General features: G+C 40.9%; 1 protein-coding gene across 4 annotated transcripts in view; it reads right to left on the bottom strand.

Moving 5' to 3' along the window:
* spop (speckle type BTB/POZ protein) overlaps positions 1–13,644 on the bottom strand; it is a 73,727-nt gene that overhangs the window by 16,167 nt on the left and 43,916 nt on the right. For all 4 annotated transcript variants that reach the window (XM_026325646.1, XM_026325647.1, XM_026325648.1 and 1 more), the window contains one exon: positions 9,884–10,011. In XM_026325646.1, coding sequence (XP_026181431.1) covers positions 9,884–10,011 — 128 coding nt within the window. The remainder of the gene's footprint in view (positions 1–9,883; positions 10,012–13,644) is intronic.

Here is a 13,644-nt window from a genome sequence, read left to right as displayed (position 1 = left end):
TTGGTAATTAAGTTCCCAAGATAAGTACTTACTAAAGCGCTCGCCTCCCAGTTAGTTCCTAAGACATCAAGATGGATCAGTCCTAAGCTCCCTCTCAACCCTCCAGGCAATGCAGAGTTAATATTGAGTTTCAGTACCCAGATGATTTATTCATAATGCATCAATCTTTTTCTGCCTGTTTATGTGTTTGTCTATGGATTTACAGTGCTCTGCCATGCGTGAAATAGTTTGAAAAAGAAAAAAAAAAAAAATCAAATCACATTAAATTCATTAAGTTATGGAACACTTGTTCGTTTACCTTCCAAGTCTCATTTTTCCCTGTTCAGTCCGGTGCATTCTCAAACATGTAAACACAGGCAGAGATTAGGGACACAAACAAACAAGTAGTCAAACACGCTCAGCTCATCAACCTACTGTACACGTACACGTACACGTACACACACACACACACACACCCTCACATACACACACACACACACACACACATTCTCATATGACACCACTTTCTGCAGCTGTATGCTTTTAAAAGGAAAACTAACTGCTTTTCTTTCTGGGGTCATTTCCTTCTTGTTTCCTACTTGGTGTTAAATTAGCAATAGATCATTTGCAGAACATCATTTAAATTTGCAGATAAGTTTTACTGACTCAATTTGGGGCGGGGTCCTTTGCAATCTGAAGTATATAGCTGCTGACTTCATGGGTAACTACAGCATATGGCAATTAGTATGAGTATACAGTATAAATCTACTTGTGCTATGCAGCTGTCAAGATACGTCAATCCCACATGTAGTCCCAGAACTCCTTACCACACATTTTCATTATTGGCAACCCAAAATGTTTCAGTCTGAGCAATGTTAAAACATCCTAACTCAATATTAGTTTATGAAAAAGAGTTTCTTTTTGGAAAACAGTGTCACTGAACATGGTTTGATGGGCAAAAATTTGATCCATTTAAAATTAAGTCTACAACACAATGTGCAAAAAGTGAAATAGCCTTAAGACTTTCTGCAGCCACTGTACAAATTGGTTATGACTAATGTGGAAACGAGCAACTGTTTGACTGAGGAACCAATGGAGCGTTTCCATCACTGCCTGCTGAGAGACGAGTGCAATGTCTCATGATCGCACCAGAATTGATGTCGAAGTCATATGTGTTTTTGACTGATAAGCAGTCTTTCCACTGAAAAGTGTGTCTAAATTAATTCATTCTTCAGAGGAATAAAGAAACAAAAACACAATTGAACCGAAATTTAAAAAAAAAAATCCCTGCAAAACTCAGCTGGAAATTAGGTAAGAAATAGCTGCCAGGTTGGCCAACATTCACTGCCAGAATGACACTGCCAAATTTCAACTGTTTATGATAGGAGTGACTTCAGCCCAGTGCAATTATACACCATATTGCTATAACAAAAACCAGCAACAACAAGTTGGGCTGGAACTATTTTACATGTTTGTTTTTGTTTTCATTCCTTGCAGGGACTTTGTACTAACCTACATTCATTTCCTGGAGGCTCACTCAGAACCTACGTGTACCCCAACCTAACCCAACAAAGTCATGACCCTGAAAATTCAAGAGGTGACATGCTGATGACTGGTATCTGACCCACAGACAGGTATACATACTATTGTGACTTGGCCTTAATAATTTCACCATATAAAAAGAGCAGAAACAGATTAATGTTTGCTGGAGAGATTTCAGCTATGTATTTTTGCAAGGTCAAATCACAAGAGCTCTTATTTGAAGTGTAAATTAAATGGCACTGGAAACACACTTCTGTGATTCACTGCATTTAGATTCTAAACTGCAAATCCAATGTGCACCAACTGCAGCCTGCTGTTACTTAAAATATATAATTTTTCATCCAGCCTCAGCTTTTATTAGCTCGATGCTTTGATGAAATTACTACTAGTCTTTTATTGTGTTTTGGCTGTCATATTATCAGGTCTGCTGTCTTGCGGGTTATACTTTGTTGTTGACAGGTTATCACTAGAGTATTTTACACCACACTTTGCTTTGAGTCTTTATATCCGACAGAGCAAATCAATGCAACAGTAGCACTCTCATTTGACTAGACAAAGATTCTACACTAAAAGTGTTGGATACACATGAAAAGTAGCTCCAAACAGCAGCAACCATACCAAATTAATGGTTGACAGTGATCCAAATCTGGTTGCCTGGAGCAGTTGGAAAAACTACAGTTGAGCTCAGTGGAAGTAAAAAAAAAAAAAGAAAGAAAAAGAAAACAGAACTGTTTGTGCAATACAAGTGGAAGTAATGTTTTCCATATTTTATAATATTAACCATATTGTAACTGCACTGTGTTTGAAATCAAACTTCATATTAGCCTCTGGATTCCCTGCTAGTTGCTCCAATGTATTAAAACAATAATTCCAACTTTATTAAAAGTTAATTACAGAAATGGAAAAGCAGAAGGCGTGCAGCAATTTAACATGAAGCAAATGATAGTTTATAAAGAGTCAGTGGAAATAATTTACGCTATATTTTCTTTCTTCTTTAAGAAATAACAATGTGACTAAAAATAATACAAATGTGACCAGTAACTCTAGCATTTAAATTTTAAATATATACAAATAAACATAAATGCTTTTCATCTACAATGGTCTAATAGATGGTTGAGCTTTAAACATGTCGTCTGAACCCCAGAGCACAAAACTCATCAAGAGCTTTTTATAATGCATGACTTGCCCTCTTCTCTCCAGCCAGCCAGAGTAGACAGACTTGATGTCACAGACTGTGGGTCTGTCTCCTTTTCCTATTCATCCACTCCACCCACTTTTAGCTGTTATTTCTCACAAAAATCCAACACAGAGCAATGACAGGATTTTTTTTTTTGTTTTACTTAAAGAGATGAAGATTGATACAGGAGTAGGCATTAGCAGTCTGCTGCCAGATGCAACAGGTGACTGGTCTGTTTAAAATCAAAAATAATAGCAGGATTTTATTTGGCCCTGGCATTATAAAATAACCCTAGCCCCATATCCAACGCTGCTGAACAAAAATCAAAGTCAAAACCTGATGCACAAGAAGATAGTGGGTAGAAGTTCACCTTCTTCAATTACAGGCCATTTATCTCATTCAGATTAATAATTATTCCACCCTTGAAATGTTAATGGAAGCTGTCACATTACAGCAGATGCAAACACCAAAGCACAGTGTAAAAGCACACAACAAATCAAACTGCCACATCATCACCACAAAAACGTGTGAAACAAATGATTACATACAGTAACACAGGCAACAGACAGAACAAGATGCTATTTTTTAGATAGATACTATTTTTGCTTTCAGCTCTATATTATAGGTTTCATTATTAGTGGCCGAGTTTGCCATTCCCACACTGAACTGAATTATCTAGGATGACAGGAAACGAATGTATGCATGGAATCCAGCATTTAGTTTGTATTTTTATCAAGAGTGAGATCAGCCTCACTGTTTTTTTGAGCATTTTTTGACATAGATTTAGAAGAAAAGACAGAGCAGCCACATTGAGATGTGAGATGAGTGACAAGCCAACTTTTTCTGCAGCCTGTTGTTTTGTCAGAAACAACTTGTGTCATGTGCAGCATGAAACCAGTTCACAGTTGCTTAAGGTGCACTGATTACGGGCCACTTTCTAATTAACGCTAAATTTTTCTTTGGCTATGTTGTATGGCGATACAACACTTGCCCTTCTGTCGAGTTCCTGACAAAACAAGCCTGTATTGGATTTAATCACACTTGCTATTGCAAAGTGAAACCACAGGTGTTGCCAAACCAACAGCTTTAAACAACTTCTTGAGAATCTGTGCTGGGTGAGACCTGAAACTGGACTGACTCTTACCTCTAATTCAATCGTCTTCACATCAAACACACCACTTGGTGTACCCATTTGTGTGCTACAGTGGTCATTACATTTGCTGTGTGGAGCAAGGCAGCTGTTTGATTTCTATGGCTCAGCACAGGGGCAGGTCAGCCTACCATTGACACAGGTGTATTTGGTTGAATCTGCACAGACAGAGGCATATTTCATGCATGATTTGAAGTCAAGCTGCTGAACGAGCATCGTGGCCGGCGCCCCAGCTCACAGCCAAGTGTGCCGTGTCTGGCCAACCTTGTTCCTACGCACGTGCACAGACACAGGCTTTTTGAGCCTCTGCTCGATACTTTGGATCTCATTTTAAATAGTTTTGTTTTCTCTGCTGGAACATCACAGACACCAAAGTGATGGCATTGAGGCTCCGAAGCCCAATCTAAATGTTTGAAGAAAATGTCTGGACAAAGATGAATAAATAAATATGCAGGGAAAGTTGACTCTTGAATTTTTGGTGTCTCTGGGGTGGGTTTTTGATAGGATATTAAATACCTGTTGATGTAATTTTGGTGCAGAAGTGATGCAAGGGTATTATCAATTAAAGGATTCGCCGTAGTTAAAGAAATGAGTGCCAAAAAACTCAGAGAAAATCCCAATGCAAGAGAGTTATCTGCCTTGAAATCTGTTTGCTGATTCTATTTGTGCATCGTGCGCTTTTTTATTTCCATCTCTTACATTAAATTTCCAATCCTCTTTTTAAATGACCTGACTCATCTTACCTGTTTGAATATTTCTACCTGTTCTGTTCTGGCAGAAAAAAATATATATTTTGCCTTATTTCCCACAAATGATAGATTGTTTGTGCCTTCTCCTTCTACCTAAACAATCCCAAATCTCTAAGTGCATTCTATCTCCCTCAGCTCTTCCTCACCGTGTCTTTTCTCACCTCTGCCTGCTTATCCTGCTCAGAGAGCTGGTTATATGTGTGTGTGCCTGCTTTTTGGTGTGCAGGGAGGGAGCAGCTGGAGCATCTGCAGTGGTCTCCTCTGACAGCATCACGGCATATGGCAGGGCCCTGTGAAGGATGGGTGCTGTCACCCGGCAAAGTGCTTACCCACCGACAGGAGACACGAGTCGCACTAACACCATGAGGAAGAGGAGGAAACAGCTGAACATCAGCTCCCCACTCATTTATTCTCCCACTGCCACCTCGCCCCAGGAGGGATGCAGTGGAGGAGCCTTAAAGATAAGACCTCTGGCCGGGCAGCAGCGCCAAGACGCCAGTCAACGTGTATTACAGTAAAGTGCATCTAAGATTTTGTACATGTGCAGAAAATAAACCAACTGAAAGAAAAAAACTGGCTCATCTTCTGTTTCTCACACATGCACTCATCATGCTTTTGTGTCTCATACACAGATGAATGAACCTGTGAGGCTTGTTAGTATATAAGTACATCAATAATAACTAAAGAGACATAGTTTTTGTCTCTTATTCTGCCCTTCACGTTCCAATTAGCACTTTAAATGAAGAGGTACATATTTGTTTATAAACTACTCTTTGAAAGCATATTCATTTAAGTGCGAGCGATGTTTCCAGCTGGAATGTAATATTATCTTAAAAGCATAGTGCATTAATAATGCATTTTCCAAGCCTTAACCTTATGTTTGTGTACAGTAATAACTGTCCAGTTATCAGTGGGTACTGTAAATGCTAAATACATAAATAAAGGCTAACGGTCCTCCACAGTGCCATATCATGTGTTATTTGTTAGACTATACCGACAATTTAGTCAATCCGGTAACATTTTAAGGATCTTACATCCCTCAGATTCTGTTCTGTTGAAATATGTCACATTACTCCAGATACAGACTCTTTCTCTCAGCTTCTTCAATAAAACTGTGCTGGTTTAAGAAGATACCATACCTGTAAAATAAAACAAATGTCTCAGTCATGTGTACAGAACCTGAAAAAAAAAAAAAAAAAATCAGACACCAGTCAAATATGCAGCAATTGATGTGTTTTCAGTTTCACAATTCATCACAACTTGAGTGGAAAGACAATAAAATCAATGGCACTCCAGCCATTATCAACTGTAAGTGTTTCCCTGTATGAAATGTATCATGATGATTATTGTGGGAACAGAATATTCAGCCTGATTGTGGATTAAAGAAAAATGAATCAATTGATTTTAGACATGAATGCTGCAAATAAAAGTGGTACTTACTTCACTGACCTTACTTCTATTCTCAAATGATTTATCTTCTTTCCCTTTCAAGACTAGCTCATATTTGTCCTTGAAAGATATAACAGCTTTAATACATTACGCCACTGTTTAGATAATTGAAGATAATATCAAAACTTCAGTGTGTGTAATAAAAGTGCAGCAGATATCTCTGCTAACCAAGCACCATGTGTGATTTCCCACTAGTGACTGATCACTTTTTGGAATCAAGTGGACACCAGCACCTGGAACTATGACTTGATATGTAGTTTTTAATACAAAGGCCAACTTCAGTTCATATTGGCACCACAATATATAGATATACAAAGCAAATGACAAAGCACTGTGTGGCTCTGACAGTGACCTGGCACAGAACAGGAGCTCAGTGTCCACAAAAGGACACTGAGCTCCTGTTCTGTGCCAGGTCACTGTCAGAGCCAGGAGGTCAAAGCACCCTGCTTTGTTAAGGTACTAAAGTTAAACAGCCTTTATTATAGTGGCTTCATTATTAAAAACAAGACCAATGCTTTTTTCTTCAGGGTCAGATAATCACATGCACTCAAACTTTTGGGAATCCTGATATATAAACTGATACATATTATAAATATGTAATAATAATATATATCAGTATTTATCCTGCATGTTGTTGCAAACTAGGGAGGAGAAGAAAACCTCCCCTGTGAAATAAACCAAATACGTCCAGCAGCAGTGGCTCTCAGACTCTTCTGGCTGACTAAAGGTGGACTGTTGTGTTCCTCCCCCTTTTCAGCAGCCAATCTAACATGACTGACAGCTAAGTTTCACCATAAACTTCTCCCTTCCAAAACAACCCCTTCTCTTCCCGTTTGTCAATCATAACAGACTTCCAGAGTAGTAACCCTTACAGTGTCAGTCAACACGGCTCTGCCTGCAGGCAAATCACGACGGCGGTAAAGTTGTCAAGATTTTCCTGGAGCCACAGCAGCTCAGATGTGCGTCTGGTATGGAAAACTTTCGGGGCGTCAGCATTATCTAAAATATGAGCAGCTAAATAGCAACGGTCTGACCTTAGAGCAAGAGGTTATCTGTGGTGTTGACAGGGAAAGGAAGAGGTGAGGTAAAGAGAGAGACGATTAAACTTTCTTTTCCTCTGCGTCTCATTAAAGGAGAAATAAGACAAGAAAACACATCTCGTCTGCTTGAAAACATTCTTTCTCTAACAAAATATAACCCAAACCACTTTGGACTTTTATTATTCTACAGCATCTTTATTTTTCTTCTTGTCTGTTCTTCACCCCATGGCTCAGTGCCACCCACCGTGCCCACTTTTCCTGAGAAGACCTTTCCTTCAGTCTATCCTCACCGCGCCTCCTTCCCCTCCTTTTTTTTTTTTTTTTATCTCTCTCTGTCCCTCATGCTCTCTTTTGACAGCCAACGCAGCACCTTTAATGGGAGCTATCTCCTCATTAAATACCTGCAGGTGTCTGCATCACTTTGGCAGCAACAGAGAGAGAAAGAGACAAAGACAGAGACAAAGAGAAAGTCAAAGTGGGAGAGAGCAGTGGCTGGTGTTGTTCAGGCCCTCTCTGACATGACATATAGCCAGATTCCCTGTGCTACATTTGAATTACTAATGTCTCCGGAGGCAACTGCACCGAGCGCAGGGACTCAGGGTCAGGAGGAGAGGTTGAGCCAGAATCCCCCACTCCCACAGTGATCTGGCTTCTCCTCATAGCCTTTCCTCCTCTTTGACTTGACTATACAGAGGAAGAAAGACAGGAGACGAAGGAGGGCAAAGCGGGAGCAAGAAAAAGTAAAAGAGGTTGAGACGAAGGGGGAGACAGGGGAGGGAATTGATGGTACAGTGAGGGGGGGAAAGTAAGAAACTGTGAGGCTCAAAGTGGGAGGCAGCAAGAGATGAAAGGAAAAGCGAAAAGAAGAGGATGAGATTCGGTTTGAATGAGAGATAAGATGGAGGCGAAAAAGAGGAAGTGGAGGAGATGAGAGAAGGGAGAAGAGGGAGAGAGTTGGGCTCTGGGGCGATGGGGCTCTCTCAGATGCAGGACGGGACCATCTGGACGAGAGCGGAGCCAGGTCTCTGACGGTAAACACTGGGCTTCGCTTTCAACATGGAAAAAGACCAGGAAAAGAGATTCAAACACGCTTTCTAACCACCATCCACCCTCCATACACGACCCAATAACCAACTCCGCCAACCGCCCTGCACACGTGTTTGTGGAAAACGCTACCAGACCTCACTATTGGCAACCTCAACTTACTGCACAAAACACCCCACCTCCAGACTGCCAGACTTCCAGCCTTTTTTTCTGCAACACACTGCTTTCCAGTATGTTTTAGATCTAACTTTACAAAACTGATGCCATTCTACATATCACATCTCTGATGTGGTTTAAAAATAGGAAATCTGCAGATTTCCAATGTCATCTGGGGCCATTAAATGGTTCCTGAGTAAGAAAACTTCCATAGGAACTGAGACTACATGAAAATCTTAAAACACACACACAGTGTTCGCTGTTATTTTTAATCGTCTATGTTCTATTCTTATTTAATCGTTTTCAATTGCAGTCAGTGCTCTTGTTAAGCACACTGATGCTTGCCTGTGCATTAAAAGTGCTATATAAATCAGGTTTGTCTTGCTTTGCTTGTTCATCAGCAGAGCTGGCTAATTAGGCACAGAACAGCAGATATTTATGGGGGAGGAAGTGGCCACTGAGGACTTGAACCAGCAACCCCACCTCCTCCCCTTCAGGAAAGTGGAGAAATTCAGTGGGAGAAGACTCTTCAAGGTAACTAATCCGTCGCTCATCCAGCTCATTCTCTCCAGCAACAGTCTCATCCTCAAAATTACATCCCAATGAGACACGCCTGCACAAACACACCCAATATATGCATAAGATACTCCAACATCTACGCACGCACAACTCCATCCCACGTGGCTCGAGAGGAGCAGTACTGCCCCTCCTACCCTACTGTCAATAAGCCCAGTTTGGAAACACTTTAAACAGACTTGCACATTGCTCTGTTACAAAAAGGGAAAACTTCAAGACACACTCTCTCCTCCATACCCGCAGGGTTAATTAGAATTGTTTTAAACAGCCACTGCCATGCTTTTTAAACATTTATGGGTGCATGCATTACGACTTAGGCATTAACATAACCAGAAGGTTTAACCTCTTCCCTGCTCCCTGGCTCCATTAGAAAGAGCAGAGGGAAATGAGAGAGAGGACAGCTGACCTCTGCTGCCCCCTGTGTTACAGCTGAAAAACAACACAGGAATTTTCAATGACGAGCACAGGCAGCTCCGGATCAGAGGAGTCGGAGCCAAGCCACCATGCAGGCTGAATGACAATCAGCTTGCATGTTAGTGATGACAGAGTGATCTAAACCCAGAGGCTATGTAGTACCAATAAAAAACATACATTATTCACTAACAGAACATACGGTACAATGAGGAATAGGGCTGAATAAAAAGATGAGTAAAATTGCTGTGATCACTCCGAGGCAAAACCACCAATACAAACAGGAAATTTAGATATTTCAACAAGTATATACTGTATTTTAAGGTAATCTCAACAGTTACATCAATGTTAAGACAATTCAGCATCAGTATGATCAGACTTTTGGCTTTCAGACTTAAATCGTAGACCTCTGTGTTGATCGAAAATGTGTGTAAATATGTCCACTGATGAGTGTTTATTTTGAATATAAGAATATAATCAGGAGTATATTTTTTGTTATTTGATTACTAAGCCTGTACTATGAAAGACTTTGGGTTACAGAAAGAAGACAGAGTGAACTGTGGAGGAGGCTCAGAAAAACTTGGTTCAGGTGAAGTGTCTCAACCCTTACCTCACAGAAAAGTGTCAGTTTGTCATCAGGTAGCAGGCCGTTGGCCTCGTCCAGCAGGAAGTCCCTCCTTATAAACTTTTTGAAACCCCAGTCCTTCCCCTGGACAAAACGGTACGCCCTCTGGCTCTCTGGAAACACATGGAGAAACAAGGAGAAACAAGATTATTTGGAGACTTTCATAACGTGATTAAGCTCTCGGTGTGTGAGAAAGGAAAAGTTTGTTATGAGTCACGGCCATAAGCGACACAGGAACAATGGCGAAAGAGTCCGGGTGCAGGAAGTATTGCCTGCAGGGAGTTTTTAACACTTCAGAAGAAAACAGTCTCTCTCTCTCTCTCTCTCTCTCCCTCTCTCTCCCTCTTTCACTCTCTCTATCCTCTCGCTGCCACATAAAGACTAGTGGTAAACATGAAACAGAACTGCTGTGCCTCTTTGGCCAAGAAGTGAGAAATTGCAGGGATCAAAGCAGTCCAATTATCATGTGTTTATGGAGTGCCAATTATCTCTGACAGTGGCAGGAAGGATTCTTTAACACTCAGTTGCACTACAAAGACACAGGAAAGGTGTTGAAGTTTTTGGTGTATAACAGTCACACTGTGGGGGCGGTCACAGCTATCTACAGTCTACAGTCACCTAAGAGTCACAAATGCTGCCATACAAGTCCAAAAGATAATGGATAACAACCGACTGCTACAGAGATCACAGCAAATTAAAGCTAATTTCTAATAGAAAGAAAGCAAGGCAGTAGCACACAAACTCTGCAAGTAACCGAAGATCAGCTGGAGGGATGTAATGCCATGCTTTGGAGAAATTACAGCATTCACCATTTTGTTAATGAGAAGAAAATGCTTCTTCGGGCACCGCTCTAGGATTTCTGAATGTATTCAGTCGAGCTGAGCGTCAGTGACAGACACTTGTTTTTTTGTGTATGAATATATTTTTTGTCCATTCCTACAAAGATACAAAGATAGTTATGACTCTCCACATGATGACGGTAATAACTTAGAGTTTTATGTCTGTTTTTATGTGCCTTGTCCTGTAAAAGATTTAACGACCATACAAGAAAATGCAACCCATACAAAAGTACTGCTAGACGCCAATTCATTTTTTAGGTCTTCATCAAGATCCTGCGAGGAACGCCTTGTACACGTGATGTTAATGTACAGCTGGAGGACTGTGTTGACACAAACACAACTGAGGAGCAAATTCATTGAAAACACAGTGACATTCACAAATATCACCAGAAGAGGTGAACCGCTGCTCATTTGGCAGCACTGCAGCAGTTTAAAAGCAACGTGTCTCTGGTCTACACACAGTATATAATCACTAGATGTGTAAATGAGAATTTGTGCATGGGTTCCAAGTGTGGGCTTAAGCATTAGGAGGGGCAGTGATTTACCTGTACATGAGGATTATATTAATGCAAATGTTATCATACCCATAGAGGTAAGAAGTAGTATGCAGAGTAATGTATGAATATTTGAGACTTTTAAAATGGAAAATGAGATCAATATGTTGAAACTTGAAACAGGCATAAAAATAAAAACAACTGTATAATTGTATGAGATGGATCTTCACAAAAATAAATGTGGTAATCCAAATTTAACTGGCTTGATTCAGAAGATTTTCATGTTTTCACACACATATGACAAGGAGACAAACTCCATCTAATCCAATATAGACTCAGTTCATCTATTAATGTTTGATGATAACAAATGTTAAAGACAAACTCTCAAACTCTTCTTTAGACTAGGTTGAGGGGATATAACAGAAGATTGACAGAGTTACATGCTACACAATCACCAGAAACGAAGAGGTCATCACCCCTCACGTTCATCTATATGCTGTGTGTGTACATATATGTGTTTAGCCCTGGCAGTTCAAACTGATTTGTCTTCAGGCTGCTCTTGTGTAGAGATCCCAACAGGAGATCTGCTGACAGATCACAGTGGGTAGCACTAAGATGAAGTGTCAATGCCGCTGTAAGATCCTGTGTCAAATCCCCTGTCTGGATCTGAGGGAGCAGACAGCTAAAGAGGGGATTGGTGGAAGAGTGCAGTGCATATGCAGTTACTCACAACACTGCTCATGCAGGGGTTCCTTTACTGTAATCCCCTGCCTCTACAGGCTGTGCATGCAAGGAAGCTGGCAGGAATCAACATACAACAGACACACAAAAGCATGAATGCAAACGCATAAGAAATATGAATCTATGCATTCTTTTTTTTTTTTTTTTTTACAGGACTCTATTCCTTGTTCTGCTATTGTGTATAACAGAAGGGTGGTGTGTGTTTCCAGAAAAGATACTGAGTTTTGAGACTAAATATCTTTCGAAACAGCAGACAAGGTTGAAAAGACAATCAAACACCTATGGCCTTGGTATGCCGTACTGCAGCAGTAGACTTGGTACCTGGTTTTCTCAGGGGTCTGAAGAAACTCTTTTTCTGCTGACTTTCACCGACTCTTTCATGTCCTTTAAACATGTTTGATACGACCTAGCATGTGAGACACAGATGAAGTCCCAAGGCACAGAATCTTCCTGTGAAGTTGTGTTATTTGGGTATGAAACAAGACTAGCAGTGATGAGTGAGAAGTTCCCCAGTGGCAGTATCTGAAGCCAGACTCGGGTGTGAGGCTGGCAGGAGAGAGATGGGGGGAAGTAAGCCAAGAGGAAGAGGTGAGAGGGAATGCTGAAAGAAGCTCCAGCAAACGGGGTGGGGGGGAAGAGAGGTGTGACTTCTTCAGTGCTCACCCTTGACAGTGAGGTGCCTGTGTGTGTGTTGTATATGTTAATGTGCACATGCATACGGGTACTGATAATGAGTGTGTGTGTGCTGAGCTCAGCTAATGCCATGCTGCCATCTCCGGTGGGGCATCAGAAATCTGCACTGGCAGAGAATCAACTGTAGGTCAGACCACTGGCACTCACTCTTTCAGTGAGCTGGCCAAGGTGGCAGGAGAGAAACCATTCTGCCAAAATATTAAAAAAGAGCTGGACAGTGTAGGAAGGGGTCGGTGCAACTGAGATCTCCAACCGAAAAAGTGTCAGGAACTAAAAGACTGATTAACAAGTACAGATAGGGGACTACATTAAGCTTCTCAGTACACTTCAAGAGACAAAAAGGTCATATACATAAACAAAAATTATTATATCTGTGAAAAATCACTTTTACAATTAGGCACCGCTCTCACCCTCCCAAAAAAAGACTGAAGGGGGGAAAATGACATCTGATGAGAGAGAGATTAAGACTAAGCCAGAGCAACGCCAGAGTGTTTAAGAGAGCAAGGCATCCATATTCAGGCAGAGGGCTCAGGGGCGAGGTTGGCACACAGAACGAGAAGGTCGCCAGAAGACGTGCTGGCATGTAGAAAAATAACAGGCGACACAGCAGCCAGAGTCAACATCTCTCTTCCTGTCTGTCACTCTCTTGGTCTTATCTACCACACATTTCACAACCACAGCTCATAACCACCAACATACTATACTCACGTGCAATTCTCAATCTCTGAAACCCTATTTATCTGACAGGGCAGTTAGTGTGGCTGTGCACTGACAGGACCTTGGCTATACAAATGTACGTTTAGCTCACTGATGTTAGGAATTAAATATCTAATTTAGAACTTTACAAGCTGAACTAATTTATACTGGCTGGCATAAAGCAGACAGATGGACATATACTGTCTTTTAAACAAGAAAATCAAATCTCTATTGAAGATAAGAGTTTTATAAGCTGGTGTCAGCAGAAACATGTCTGCTGACC

Source organism: Mastacembelus armatus, chromosome 8 (genome assembly GCF_900324485.2).
Source record: "Mastacembelus armatus chromosome 8, fMasArm1.2, whole genome shotgun sequence".
Classification (NCBI taxonomy): Eukaryota; Metazoa; Chordata; class Actinopteri; order Synbranchiformes; family Mastacembelidae; genus Mastacembelus; species Mastacembelus armatus.
Note: the sequence above shows the minus strand (reverse complement) of the source record. Positions and strands in the feature narration are given on the sequence as shown.